At 35.6% G+C, this 16,360-nt stretch overlaps 1 protein-coding gene across 1 annotated transcript; it reads left to right on the plus strand.

Annotated features, from left to right (window-relative positions):
• The first annotated feature begins 5,464 nt into the window (after nt 1-5,464).
• On the plus strand, nt 5,465-16,071 carry LOC122016816. Its single transcript, XM_042574226.1, has 7 exons — nt 5,465-5,610; nt 6,796-6,918; nt 7,033-7,067; nt 12,466-14,838; nt 15,269-15,373; nt 15,446-15,620; nt 15,743-16,071. Exons 2-7 carry the CDS (start codon nt 6,808-6,810, stop codon nt 15,941-15,943), a joined length of 3,000 nt encoding a protein of 999 aa, XP_042430160.1. The 5' UTR covers nt 5,465-5,610; nt 6,796-6,807; the 3' UTR covers nt 15,944-16,071.
• Nucleotides 16,072-16,360: the final 289 nt, after the last annotated feature.

Here is a 16,360-nt window from a genome sequence, read left to right on the forward strand (position 1 = left end):
AGTGCGAGGAACCGCACTCATTAAGCCCTGATCGGTCTGCAGACCGATCAGGCCATACCCTGATCGGTCTTCACGACCGATCAGACATCAATCCAAAGGTGTGGATCGGTCCGCTGACCGATCCACCACACTGTCTGCACACACTGTCAGTTTCTGCTGATTTCTGATTCGTTTCTGATGCGTCTGATCTAACATCTGCTTGTGAGCTTTTTGAGTAACAGGTTGCAGGTACCATGGTGATGCTTGAATTCAAATCAATGACTATCAAAGGAATAAAACAAAATGGTTTTTCCACTGGTTATCGCTGCAAATTGTGCAAAAGAAGCGTCAACGTTCACTGGCTTGTTCAGTTGGCTCACTGGCTGCAATCAGCTTGACTCTTCCTTATTGGTTCGAGCTCAGAGACACCAGTGAAGACCAAGGATGGTATTGGTGTGAGCTCAGATAATCAGATGAGGAAGAAGCGTGATTGGCGACGCCTGGTTCGGCGACAGTGATACGCTACTGGTTGACGTGATTCGATGCAGTGGTTTGGCTCTGGCTGAAGACAGCAAGAGAGCAGAGAAATAAGAAGGAGGTAGAAGAGAGGTTTGGTAAGAATTCTTTCTTTGGTAGCAAACTCTCTGTCGACGTTCAAGCAAGGGCGTTCTGTGAAGCTTTTGGCTGTGAATCTACTTCTTCTTCACTCTCTGCATTCATTGTGGCTGTAAGTTGATTGTGCATTCATTGTAGCCACAAAATTCTGTAAGTCTAAGTCTTGTGCTTCATTCTAAATCTGTTTTGAGACTTTGTGGGAGGTTTCTCCACCGAGAAGGAGAAATACTTAGCCGGAATCTGTCCGGGGGTTGATCTACCGAAAGATCAAGGGATCGTCCACCTTACGGACACGCCGAGGAGTAGGGGCAAGTTATCCCCGAACCTCGTACATCATTGTGTTAGTGGTGGTGTGTTTTCTTCTTTGCATAAGTGTTTGTTTTGATTATTTCCGCTGCGCTAACAAATCTCTGTGTAGAAATTTTGTTTTTGTTTTTAAGAGGCTATTCACCCCCCCTCTAGCCATCTAAGATCCCAACAGTTATAACTATCAAGAAGAAGGCCATATCAAAGATAATTGTCCTAAACTGATGAACAAGACAAAAGAAAATGATAAGGGCCAAATAAAACCAAGCCCAAGAACCTCAAAGCAAAGTGGGACAAGTCGTCATCTGAGTCAAAGCTGGAAGAGTATGTCGGACTAGCACTAATGGTGGGTCACCAGAAAAACGACGAAAGTACCTTAGAGATGAGCATAGATGAAGGGAGAGAAATATTGGAAGAAAGTAGTGATGAAGGGGGAGAATCAAATTACGAGGACGACACGGTAAATGAGGTACGTCTCCTATCTCTTAATCAGCTATATAAAGGCATTCAAAAACTTTCTAGATCATTATGCAAGCTAAGGATGAAATGTATACAATTAAAAGAGAAACTTTACACTTAAGAACTACTTTAGTTAATGCATGTTCTTTAGAAAAATTGTAATAAATTGAAAATTAAAAATGACAAATTAAAAGAACAAATAATGATAAATTAAAAGAACAAATAAAAATATTAAAAAAGAATTATACACATTCAAATATTCAGAATTTTAAAAATTTTTAACGACTTAACTGGTATTCTAAATTTTACAAGAGCCAAATAAAAAAAAAAATGACATGAAAATATATTCTAAGAAAATATCCAGATTAATAATTTAGTAGGTAAAAATTTATTTTAGATTCTAAAATTTATTTTAACCTAGTAGATAATTAACAATTAATAATATGACTGTCAAACCTTTGTTTTTCGTATATTTATGTTTGAATGTTTTTTATTAAATTCTGTGTATGATAAAGTTTGCCGTTTTATGTAGAAATAAAAATTTTCAAAATTTTTTAATTAATAAATAATTTTTAATAAAGCTTCTACAGATAAAATTTTAATATCTCGATATTAACTTTTAAAAATTTTGATTTTTAAAAAATTAATGACTAGATTTTGAGTGTTAAGAAAATTTATAATAATTTTTAAAGTCAAAATTTATCTTTAAACATTTTTATTTTAAAAATATATATTCTATCTAAAATGATTTATTTATATTAAAATAAATACTATTTTCTCATGAAAAATTTAATCCTGATATGTAATAAAAATTTTCAGAATTTTTAAAAGATTAAAAAGAATTTTTAAAAGATTAAAAAGAATTTTTAAATTATTTTTAACAAATTTAATTTTTAATCTTTTAAAATTCAGATGATCAAAAAATAATTCTTAAAAAATTTTCTCAAACTTAGCACTATTTCAATCACTCTTAGAAATTTTTTTAGATTTTTTTTGATATATATCCTTAATTTTTTAATATGATTAAAGGGGGAGAAATTAGAAATTAAGTTTAGGGAAAGTATAGATTATTATTTTTTATATTTTCCTTTACTTGTTATAATTGTCAAATTAGTGTATTAACTTGCAATAACTACTTATTTTATTATATTTTTTTATAAAAATTAACTTGGATTGATGCACGTAAAAAGGGAGAGATTGTAAGTATTTCGGATGATTTTTGATGTAATCAATTGAGTTAAGTTAGACTTTACATTTTTGATGTCTGGTGTCTAATATGCAGATACTTAGGAACACAAGAAGTCAAGTGGAAGATGCGGCTATCGAGAAAGATGACACGGGAAGCGAGTCGACAGAGTTGGTGCATAAAGGGGCGAGGTGCTGTGGAAGAGTACAATGACGGATGAGAAGGATATGTGTGATACTTCCGAGTCCAGACGTTTGGACCAAGTACGCCCGGACTAGCCTAGTATAGAACAAGCGTCTCGTCGAGACGCGGAATCCACATCTGCAACACTCCAGGCATCCGAGTAAGGATAAAATTTTATTCTAAAGTCGTTGAAGAGCTATTGTGAAACAGATAGAGTGTACTACTAGAGGCGCCTGAACCTACTTTAGGTGCTCGGAATTGCCACGCCAGCTAACGGATAAATTCGACTAATAAACTATAAATAGAACCCTAATTCTAGGAATTTTGTACAACACTTTCTGTACTTCATTTTCCACTTTATTTTTTACATTTACAATTTGTGCTTTCAAACGTTATATGAGACTTCTCCGTCTTTGACTTTGCTCGAAGAAAGAAGCTTTGTTAATGCTTACATTATCTTGGATTAGCAGCTTTCTTGATTATAAATCAAGTAAATCTCGATAGCTAGTATTTTTTATTTATATGCATTTTTTTATTTATTAAGTATTTATCTAACAGAACTAGCAGGGTATAATCGAAATTTCATCGTAATTTCAGGACAACCAACGTTTATGGTGTCGATTATCATTAACAGAATGCCACATCTAGTGTTTTGGGACTAAAGGAAGAACAATCAGAAGAGTTCTTTGGCAGTATCAATGAAAAAAAAAAAAAAATCAGAAGAAGAATTGGTTTGCTGGAATATCGTTTGCTGTAGATGACGAAGAAGAATCTGCCAATTACCTCCACCAGACCATGCTTTATGGCGACGCCTGCAAGCGTGTCGAACCAGAAGAAGAAGGGGACGAACAAATCGCCGATGCAGGAAGAGCAAAAGTATCATTCTGTCTCTCCGGCGAAAGAGATCCCATAGCAAGCGGGAGAACTGAACCTGAAAGAAACCTAGAATTTACATCGGCGTCTTCGGCTACAAACTCCGTGAAAGGGAAGAAGAGGAAGGAATCGAAAGAAAGGAATTCGTACCTAGACGAATTAGCCGGATCACTTGCACGAGCACTGGATCGATGTTTCTCGAACCGCAAATCAAAATCTTCTCGAATCGCCCAGCAAAGTGTCCTCAAAGGCTCGCCGATCTCGATCTCTCCGAGCGGGAGCCGGATTTGGGAACCGGGAAATGGGATCGAAGCTTTTACAGCGGGATTGAGCTTGTGGACGGTGTACGAGGCGGATGACGCGTGGCTTTTATAGGCTAGTGGGTTTCTAGAGAAGCTTAGTGCTGAGTGAGACGACTAACAGAGTAACAGATGGCCCGTTTTGGCAAATAATTAAAAATAAATTAGGTATTTAATTAATTATTAAACTTTAAATGTACTGTATTTTTTCAATATTTTATTTAAGATAAGTAATTATTTGTTAACGAAGCAAAAAATATTATTTTAATGGAAATTGAATTCATGAATTAATTATAATTTTAGTACGACAAGAGTTATATAAATACAATTATTTAAGACAATTAATTAGCAAGAGAGCTAAAATATTAATTTAACAATTTAATTGAAGTCGGGGATTCATTAAAAACATACCAAATTAAGAAGCATTGCCCGCGGTGTTTTTGAAATTTGCTCATGTCTTTTTTATTTTATCGTTTTTAATTTTGAGTTGGACAAAAGATTTTAATATAACGAAATAAACCGAAATGAAATGAGTTGGATGAAGGAATTTAGAAAATAAATATATTCTTTAATAAATTCCAAAATAGGATAGTGTTGATGATTAAAGAAATGACTAAGAAATTATAATACAAAAATAGTCAGACATCATTCACCTAATTTTAACTTTTGAGTTTCAAAGATATCGATCATTTCACTCACTATTAGTAATTGTTACTTTTAAAATAGACACTTTTGATTGTACTATTAATCTCTTCATAGATTGCTTTCAAAACCTTTGATCTAAATGCACTTTATCTATAAGCCCAGTTTTTATTTTAATGGAATAAACTTATTATAAATTGATCTCTTAATTTATTTTTTATCATATAATGCAAGGACAGATAAAAAAGAAACGTAACAAATTTAATCCATCGAAATAGATTACAATTTTATCCGTGATAAACATATATTGTAAAAAATATTTATATTAAAAAAATGTGTCAAATGGATAAGCTCTATATTTTTGAAAAAAAATAGCAAGTATGTCCTTAAGTTTTGTACTATGTGGAGTTTAGGAAATAATTTAATATTTCTCATGTAAAAAATAAAATTTAATTGTATTTTATTACGTTAAAATAATAGCCCTTTATTATAATTATACATATAAATATGCATTTTTTATAATTTTATTTGTTTATTTCCTTTATTCCTACTCTTTAAATGTACTACTTCATGCTTTCCTTCTTTAGCGCTATGCGCAGCGATAATGATCGCCATTTAAGTCACGAAAACCTTGGGGGCTCCTACAGCGCGCCACGACTTCGATTCGCGTCTTAACTCGCGACGAAAGCGACGTCCCACGAACCCGGAACTGCATTTCCTCTCCCGCACCGCCGCATAGGACTGGTCCTGCGCCCGCGTACTCCCTCGCACCCTTTTCGAACGTCGCCCCAATTATCGACCGCATGTGAGTCGTACTATGCGGTCCCGCCGCATCGAGGACCTGGAGGCGACCCTACCAACGGGACGTGGATATTGCCTTCTCCTCGCTCTATAATACACCCCCCTCCACCTACCCTGCGTTTTCTTTGGAATCGAGAGGTGGCGATCTTCAAGAACACTGAAATCTTTGCTTCTTCTTCTTCTCGTTCGCGTAAACGATCTCTGGATCTTCGATTCGAGCATCCGAGGAGCAGCGGAGGGCGAATCCTGACGGGTTCGCACTTGAAGGTACTAGTCTTCCGCTCTCTCGCTCCGCTCCCTCCATCCTCTGTCTGGGTTTCGGACTCCGGCGTTCCCTTGCGTTAGTTTTAGCGCGCCGTCTTTTTTCCTGTGTGCGGTTCAATGATCCCGATCGGCACTGTTTTTAGCAATGCGTGCTTTCATGATTTTCTCTGTTTCACGATCGGAGATGGTTTTGTGCTCGCCACTGTGGTGCTTTGTTTGCTGCGCTTTTTGGTCGCCGTGGAGTTGTTCGTGGATGCCTTTGTGCGTGATTGTTTGAATGTTTTAGTGCATGTCTGCTCACTCCTAGTGATCGTTGGGTTTGTCGATCTTGATTTTGTGGATTGCCTTTACTGAGATAATGGTGGAAGGTTGTGGCTTGTGATTGAGGTTATGAGTTCAATTCTGATGTTTCTTTTTCAGATTGGGCTAAAGTTTCGATTCAAAATAAGATTTTTTTTTTTCTTCTTTTTTACTCTCTCCGCCTAAATCCTAATCTTTTTGGCCGGATATATATTTATATATGTCAAAATTTGGGAATATGAGAGCTCCTTGGATTCAGTTTAAGGAGCATGCGTCTCTTATGCTGTGAACTTTGTTAAAAAAAATATACTCAAGATAGGCGGATTTTGATCCTTCTCCAAATACCTTGTTTTACTTGAAGAGCTTCCGTTCTAGGCTTCAACTAAATAGTTAGATACATCTACTTCATGTAGAACAATGTGATAGACTAGAAGGCTTGGGACATGATTTTTAGGGATTCCTATTTTGAAACTTAGTGGAGGATAGTTCCTCCTTATTTCATACTACATTGTTAATTACTCATTTAAATATGACTTAACTCTTTCCATTTTTGTATTTGAAATTACATATTCGTCTCTCTGCAATTGTATACCATTACCAATTAGTCTCTAGAGTACTAATTTAAATGTATATTCCACTAAATCTTATGCTTCAGGATTTTATTTTCTATTTATTGTTGCTACTTATTTTCACTCCCTCATATGTTGAGCCTAAGAGCTCATCTAATTTATGTGGGTGCTTCTTGCCCAGTCATTTGGATTTATTATGGATATGCTTAAAAAACCACAATAAGTTTTAAATACCTTTTCTCTTTAAAATATGTGCTACTTATCATTCATGTGACTTATCTATGTGCATTCATTTTGATTATTTTTTGTGCACAAACAGGGATACTTGGTGATGTCGTATGGACATAGGAGAAGTAATGCTCTTGAAAAGATTGCATATGGGAGAACTCGTTCAGTCTTCAGGAGATCATTAGATCGATCTGATAGGGGAATCTTTGCGAAAGTGAGTTTTGTACTGTATCCAGATTGGACTTCCAATGTTTTGAAAGTATAGCTTACAGTCACAGATTAAATTTTCACTAATTTTTGAGCTTTTTTTTTTCTCCATGATCTTCAGCCACATGAACCTGACTCAGGGAATCTTGAATTGAGGTACTATTCTTTTTGGTCATTTATTCATTACCAGCTTAGCAACTGTCTACAATTGTCATTATTTTTCAATGTGTTTAAATCTATTCTTATTCCTACGTGCACTTTTTAAATTGTCAAGCAAAAGATTTTTTTTTCCATTTACTCCCTTAATTTTTATGTCCCCAATTTTTATAGTAAAATTATTCTCCTTTACTTTAGGGTGTTAGTTGTATGCTCCATGTCTCTCCAAATCTGAATCATGGTTGAAAAATGTTGAAAGTTGTGTTAGGTCATGATAGCTAGTGATAGAAGTATAAAAACTTTTAAGCATGAATCTTAATAACAAAACCCAAATAGTTGAGATTAACATGGCTTTGGGACAATGGAGGAAGCAGTTGTGATGGTACCTTCTATTGCCTAGGAAAAAGCAGTTGAACAAAATTCTGATGGTTTTATTATTGCCATCTATGTTGTGTTTTTAAGTACTGGAATGCATAACATGCATAGAAGGTAAGAGTATTGGATTTTGTGCTGGAATGAGTTTTGATGCATAATAATAGAATTGAACTATTTTTTTTCTAGTTTATCTGTTCTCTCCTCTCTACTTATCTCTACTCCTATCTCCCTATTTTCCCCAGTTTCTTTTTATCTTATTGTCCTATTTCACCTTCTCTCCTCTCCTACTCATTGGACATTTGTTAGACAATGCTTATAGATTATATATGCAAGGAAACATTTAGGTGTATATACATCCAAATTAAGCAAAATATTGAACACCTGTATCCATAATAGTAAAGAATTTTTTTACTTAGAGCTAATAGATTATACAATCCAACAAACCAATGCTCATTTAAGAGAGCAACTAATTAACTAGGCTAGACAACAATTAATTTCCATGTAGAGCAATCAAGTAGAATAGAGAGCAATTAATTTCCACGTAAACCTACGGCGCAAACTTATCATGTTGTCTCTTGCATCTCTTTCATCTTCCTTTGCTTCACATCCAATTCATTCTACTTTGTGAAAGTGAGCCAATTGAAGAGATTTGGATTAGCGGAAAAGCAAGGTGGAAAGGTCTGGAAGGCTCGCAATCACAATGCCAGCAATGCCCTTCCTTTGTTGTCATGCCACCCATTTTCCTAGAATCCATTCATGTTTCTTCTCTCTTTCCGTTGACAATGTCTTTGAGTGTTAACGATGCCATGCTGCTTCAATTTGTTTTTTTACTCTTCGGCTTTGTCATGCTTTCTATGATCATTGATCCCACTTTTTCTCACATAACTGCTAAGGATGAGTCCCTGCACAATCAACCTTGACCACTCAACCATATTCGAAACCTATGTTTATTGAACTTAACCATTGAAATATACATTGTTCGACGATTACTTCAAAAGTGTCATCAATAGCCTTTGTTCCAAAACCACCTAGTCTCAAGCATGGTCATGTACCAAAGGTTGTTCTGCTCCCCTTGTTGAGGTGCACATCAAAGCACCCTAAAGCTGAGACAATCTCATCCATGAGGATGATGCTCGAGACAAAATTGGAGGAAGAGAGGTGGACATAGCAAAAGATGCATGGGCATGCTAAGATCTACTTCAAAACTTCTATTATCCAATAAAAATGGCATGTTTAATATATCCTTGATGGATTAAAGAATTGCTTTAATATGTTAATACATACACGCATGAATATGCCATGAACTCATTTCAGTTATCCTGTCACTAAATATTCCTTTGTCAACCTTCAGTTGTCTCCTTATCTTCAAAAGGCAACTAATAGTCACTTTCCCTAAGATTGCCTGCATCCAACATGATTCACATTACAAAGTTCTACTACCACCATCGTCAGCAAAACACATCGAGGCGTGTTCCTCACGAAGCACTTCATTCAACCTGATCTCGACAAAAGTCTCATTTCGAATGATGATGGTGGAGGCAAAGCTATGGAAGAATAGTGAAAGATGTGCGGTTTATAAATTCTCCATGTGTGTGCCCACATATTTATTTATTGTGGGTTAGATGATATTGAACTTTGAAAATTTACATATAGATGTTGAATTTGCAACCAGTGATTAAATCTAATGATTATAAATGTTTTTCCTCACTTGGAGCTCATTGGAGGGATAAAATTCATTTAGCTAACCCAAAATAGTTTGTGACAAATATGACTTGATAGCAATGACGATGACAATATAGTAATAAGATAACATAATGCAAATATAATAAGTTTAAAAATGGCAGTCTGACACACGAAGCTTCCGCCAATGCAGGGTCTCGGGGGGAGGGTTCTTCTTCCTTTGATTGGGATAGTGTCTTATCTCTCAAAGTTTTTTGCTATTTATTTAATGGCAAGTTTGAGAGTCACTTACAAAAGCATTTTGAGAAATTGAAATTTTCACACACATAAACTTCAACTAACCTATAACACTTACAAAATCATTTATAGCCAACGAATTCTTTCCTTCTCATTATATGCATATGGGGGCATATTTAATGAGGTAGAGCTCTACATATGCATATGTACGCAAATACTCAATCTCATATACAAATACTAACAACCAAGCCTTATCCTACTAGGTTGACTATCAATCTCATATACAAATCTTAAAAAAAATTTATAAATTGTTGAAGAGGAGAGAAGGTCCAAGGGTGACTCCTACACCTCCTTCTAAATTTATTAATAAAATTACTTACATGCTCCCCCTCCCCCATGTGTTTTCCCTTGAAGATGCATTGGGGTCAAGTCCACGGATTTTCCTACTTCGTGATGACAAAAGGAACCGCTTGAGATCCTCTGATAACCATATATTAGGGGTATAAAAAGCCTATCCACATGCACATTGGGGTCAAGTCCATGGATTTTCCTATTTCGTGATGACAAAAGGGACCGCTTGAGATCCTCTGATAACCATATATTAGGGGTATAAAAAGCCTATCCACATGTAATCAATTGATAATAAAAGGCATTTCAAAAATTTAGATCATATTCCTACTTGAATCTCCCTACCATTATTATTGTTGGGCTATGAGGGCATCGATAGATTTTAATGTTAATGAAGTGCTCAACTAAAAAATTCTCCTTTTATGACAAGTTATAGAAATCGGATGAAATTGTAGGGAATCTCGCCGCATCCACACTACCATATAGGTTTAGTTTTTAATATTATACACTTTTTACTAAAAAATCAGACATCCATAAGAAGTTACGACTCACATGAAAAACATTCAAAATTGATCCAAAATCAGCTACCATTTTAACAAAATCAAATGTATTTGTTGATTGGTCTTAGAAACTATAGTATTGGTAACTACTTGAGACCTAGCATATCATGAAGGTTATAGCAAAAGACTCATAGACCTCAAAGTCCGATAGCTACTAGCAAAGGAAATGGAGATAGTCGACCATGATTTTGACATAATTTGGCATGCTATGAGGATTGAGGAGTAACCATGAAGACAAACATGGTTCGAAAGACATAAGGATAGAGAATGTGGAGAGCCTTTTTGTCATGATAAATAATACATATTAAGGAAATGTTGTTATTAACTTAATAAAATCTATTAAGTGAAACCATAATACTATTCGTAATAAATGAATATAAAGTAATAATATTAAGGATGACATATATAGATATAATTTTAATAAGAGATTATGAGTATTCAATGTTATGATATATCGTAATTGTATTTTTGTTAGCTAATAACGACATGTAAATAACTGTATTTGAATATCAATTATTTAATACTACTGTTATTCATTGGGCTTTTGCCACAACATACTAAAATTGGTGTGCTTATGCAAAATGGTAAAGCTTATAGGGTTTCGACACCTTTTATGACTGTAGATGCCAACCAAGATTGTCAAGTTCCAGACCTCACCTAGGAACATGAAGAAGCACATAATGCTCGAATTGTAGGATTGTAAGATCCTATATCTTTATTAAAATATTTTAGAACTATATTTTTCATAATTTATTATATGTATTAACTTATCGTTTTTTTCCAAATGATAGGACAAGAAAAAAAATATTTGCTCTAGTGAATATCAATTTTAAAATGTCTAATTAAATGTACATATATCTACCTAGTTATGGTTGTTGGGACTGAGATTCTACCTAGGAACGGAGAGTAGGCATATGATCAAATTGTAGGTCATAAGATCCTAACTAAATTTAGATTGTACATAAGATTTGGATTATTTATGCTACCTTGGACCATAAGATCGTGGTCCGAAATGCAATCTTGACTACCTTATTTTGGTTGGCAATGGATACTTTTCAACAAGCGAGTTATTGTGGTTTAATGATTGTTACCCTATAAGCCTTGGCAGTTTCCCTATGATGCAACACTGGTTTAACTATCTAACATAAAAAAAGGGCAGCCCGGTGCACGAAGCTCTCGCCATGCGGGGTCCCGGGGAAGGATCTATTGTACGCAGCCTTACCTTGTTTTTTACAAGAGGCTGTTTAACTATCTAACATAAAGAGTAAAAATAATCATGCGTGAGAATCAAAATCTCTCAAAGGAAATTTTTATTAAATCCTAGAATAAGTTACACGAGGGATTGAAAACCTCTTTTACAAACCAAATTTGAAGATTAATTGTCCTAAGATTGTGAGACACACTTCATCTAGTTTACAATTCCTAAGAAAACATAATAATGATGTTATAGCAAACTTTTAAAACTTAAAAATTTAGATATTCTAATTTAAAGCTTCCAATTTGAACTTTTAAATTTGCACACTATTTTGTCTATAGCTTTGAATCGTATCATTTTCCTCAACCAAAGGAGAAGTCAACTCTAGTCTACTTGTTAACATCTTTCTTCGGTCGTCATTTAGGAATCATCAAAGGAATTCTCCTTTTTTGTTGCAAGTGATCAAGTTGATACTAGGATTGGGGGAAAACTCATATCATATAATAAAGTAAAAGACTAATTCTCATGACACTAGGTTGAATTTTATCTGGTATATAATACCCAATAAAACACAATAATGATGTTAAAACAAATTTTTAAGACTTAAAATAAAGTTATACTTCTTAACTTGAAACTTGCAATTTTAACTCTTATTGAACACTATTTCCCCTAATTTTAGATCACATTACCCTATTGTCTATCATCTTTCATTTGTCGTTTTTGTATTGCTAGTCTTCATTTTTTTTCCCTTTGATTTTGATATTGTGACTTTTATTTTTTATTTTTCAAATCTCGAACTCTGCTTAACATTTGAGTGAGCAGTAAGAAGTTGCTAAGTATGATTTTAAAAGTTTGTCATGGACTGTGCTATCTTTTAGTTGTCTGTTATCTATACTTGCTGTTTTCTTAATACACTTTTAACAGTTTGTGCTTAACTGAGTTAATTCTAATTTTTGCTCTTTTTTTCTTCTATTTTCTAACTGTGGTGATCTTTATTTGTCAGGTTGCATCCGTTCGCTTTCGTCCTTGTTGATTCTGAAGCATTGAGGAATGGAACAAACTACTCTTTTATTTTAGCAGACACTACAGATGATGGGAAACTTGTTGAATCTGGATCGCCTTCTAATATGGTTGGTCATGATACATCATCTCGGAGGCTTTACATGATTAACCTAAATACAGACTGCCCAAGGTCAAGTTCATCTGATATTCATGGTGAGGCAAGTAGTTCAGTGCAATGCAAGAAGAATCTATCAAGTACATTGGGTAACTCTTCCGTTGCTTACACAAATATAGATAGTTCAGATTTCTTGGTCGATCTCTTTCCAAAGGTGGAGAATAAAGGCAAAAGAAAATCTAGAAAGAAAGGAAAAAAGAAAGGGAAGCAACATAAACGAGTCAGTTCTAGAAAGGATTCCAACGAGGCAGATGCTCAGTGCAATGCAAAGATTAATAGCACCAGTTCACTTTGCTCTTCAGACAAACATCTCTCAGATAATAATTCGTCGGATGAGGTAGCATCGGTTAGTTTGTTGGACAAGGATGACAGTACGAATACTAATGAGTTTTTAGACTGTCAAAATTCATGCTTCTCAACATCATTCAGTGATGATATCGATGATTTCAAAACGGCACTTTCATCTGAAAGATTTTCTGGTGATGAGTTACCCTCTGACACTATCAATTCTGGAAGTATTAACAATGCTGCAGCTGTTTCATTTGCTTTGGATGGGAGCAGTAGAGGAGAGGATTTTAAAGAAAACAATAATCATGATGATAATTCCTCGAGCATTCCGAAGGATAAAACTTCTCGACAGTGGGACAGTGACATCAGTGAGAACACTAGTGATGATATCGTAATGCAGTTACCGGTCAAGGATGAAACTGGATTGAGTTTTTCAGAAATATCAAAGGATTGTCATAGCAATATCACATATCTGTCAAATGCTGCCGCCCTTGATGCTTGTAGCAGCACTGAAAGAGCTGATTGCATCAAGCAGGATGACCTCAGTAATGGCTTCCATGTAGTCGTTTCTGGAAGGCGAAGAAGAAGGGCTAGGAAACGGATGGGTAATGGAGCTTTAAATGGAGCAAATGCATTGGTTAATGCAAATATACATAGTAATGCTGCTAAAGATGACCAGTTTTCCACTTGTCCAATGGTCGAAAAGTTTGGAGAGGAATGTTCAAAACCTAATAGCATCCCAGTTACAACTCCTCAAAGTGAGCTTTCATCAAAGGACAACAAGATGGAATCACAAAACAATAAACCTGTTGTGCCGAAGAAAAACCTAAGCAGAATAACCTCTTATTCAGAAGCAAATTCTAAGAAGGCTGGTCAAACTCTCCCTAAATCTATAGTTGGGAACTCTGTCAATGGTGTTAAGTGCAAACCTAACTCAATTGCTAAAAATGCAAAGCATAATGAGGGGGGCATTACTCACAATGCTAAAACAAGCGTGCCAAATGGTGCAAAAGATGATATTCGGCAAAGAGAAGGTTTCCAGAACTCACTGTGCGATCAGTTTAATAGCCAAACTAAAACTGAAGCAAAACTGCCTGGCGATAAGTTGTCTGGAAGAGGTATTTCTAAACTGACTGACCATTGTCTGCCCGAATCTGAGAAGAAAACACCTGTTCTTATGGAGGGGGGAATTTGCCCTAGTGAAGTTAGCTATATTCTAACCACATCGAAGATCGAACCTATTTCTACCCAAATGAACTCTGAGTGCACACTAGGCTCCATTGTAAGGAGTGAAGGTCGACAATTCAGAAAACTGTTTTTTGGAAGTTACAGAGAATTAAGCAATTTAAACAGCATCATTAGTTCTCCAATACAAAAGAGTATCCCATTTAGGAAGAGCAGTTTGACAGATATTGACAAGATAATGTTAGCTATAAATGATGCTTCCCAACAGCAAAGAGTAGTTGAATATGCTCAGTTGATGATTGGCTGTCCGATTGCTGATTTTGAGAAATTGCTTTTTATGGCCTCTCCGATTATTAGACAAACAAGAAGTCATAATATCTACTTGAAGAACATTTGGCAATGGTACGAAGAACCTGGTTGCTTCGGGTTGGAAGTGAAGGCACATGAATTTCGCAAGTCAAGAAGACTGCCTGATGGAAATTTGGAATTCACTGCCTATTTCGTGCCATCTCTATCTGCTGTGCAACTATTTGGAATGTCTGGAACTAGCAGAAACGGCGATCTGAATCGTCAGGTGGATAACACTAGTGCAGATGTATGCTTGTTGAAATTTTCTTCTGGAGAGGAAGATTTATCTGATCAAAACACTGATATCCATCAGGCAGAGCTTTTTTTTGAATACTTTGAATCTGAACTACCTCCTTGGCGCCAACCGTTATTTAACAAGTAAGTCATCTTTTTCAGCATCATGTGTTAAATCATTGAATGAGCGAGTTATAACTCTTTACTCGTATGCTGACGTGACTTAATACTTCAACACAACTAACTTCCAATTCCTTTTAGATTATATATATAAACATCATAGATGCAACGCATTGTGAACAAAAATAAGCATAAGATTGGTTGTTATACATGCATTTACAAACAAGCTGCTAAAGAACATGCCCTTTATCGAAGCACATGGTTGGTAGAAGAGAGACAATGACAGAAATGATTGGTTGAATAAAGTTAAACATACCCACATTTACTAGTTTGAACTAGTGGACGCAAACCAAACCACAGTCCAAATCCTTAGCACCCTCATTTTACACTTGCAGCATATGTGCTAGATTTGGTGACTCTTTTTTACCTGATACTATTCTTTTCCTCGATACAGGATCAGAGAACTAACAGCTGGCGATACATTGTCTGGTGGTTGCATGTTTGGAAATCCATCAGTTCTGGAATCTACTGAACTACAACATCTTCATCCTGCTTCTTGGTTTGTATGGTTTTTGTCATTTGAGGTTCCATTTAGCATAAATAAATATCAAGATCTTTCCTTTCCTTTCAGGTATTGTGTTGCATGGTACCCCATATATCGTATACCTATTGGTAGTCTTCGTGCCGCCTTCCTCACTTATCATTCTCTGGGAAATTTCATTAGTCCTAGTAATCCAGCATATGCTCCAGGTTCTTGTGATGCTCTAGTTTCTCCAGTTGTAGGTTTGCAGACATACAATGATAAGGTACATCTGCTCTATGTTCATACTTTGATCTTTAGAAGTAGCCCATCTGCTCTATGTTCATACTTTGATCTTTAGAAGTAGCCAATGTTCCTTGGAAAAGATAAACTGTGTTTGCATTGCAGCGCGAGAATTGGTTTAAACCGACGGATAAGGGTTCAAATGTCCTCCGTACTGGTACTAGTTCCTCCGAGTTAGTGAAAGAGAGGTTGAGGACGCTGAGGCAAACAGCTGCTGCAATGTCATGTGCTGTAGTTTCAAAGGGTGACTGCAAGTCTGCAAACAAACACCCAGATTATAAATTCTTCATGTCGCGGAGTGGGTAGAGGGCTGAGATAGCTTCCTTTTCTTTTCTTTTTTTTCCAGTACTTCAACATTCTCTGAAACTCAAACTGGCACCCATTCTCTGAAACATTTATGCTTAATATCCTAGTTCGAACAAACTATCTTTGGCTAGCTAAAAAATAGCAAGTTAGTTTGAAAATTTATCATCGTACCTTTGCCATTCTTTTCTATTTGACATCTGAACTGGACCTGCACCAGGCAGTTTGCAACTCCCTAGAATTTTGTATTGCAAACCCAAGCATCATTTTCTTTGTGCTTCTCCATAAGCAGCTGTGCTCAAACTCACATGTAGTTTGTATGAGCACCAGCTCCATTCCAGTCACCCTGGTTTTACTTGTGGATTAATACAAATAGGAAATGAAGTTATAAGAAGACCTGAATTGATTCGGGGGTCAAAA

The sequence above is a fragment of the Zingiber officinale genome, chromosome 8B (assembly GCF_018446385.1).
Source record: "Zingiber officinale cultivar Zhangliang chromosome 8B, Zo_v1.1, whole genome shotgun sequence".
Classification (NCBI taxonomy): domain Eukaryota; kingdom Viridiplantae; phylum Streptophyta; class Magnoliopsida; order Zingiberales; family Zingiberaceae; genus Zingiber; species Zingiber officinale.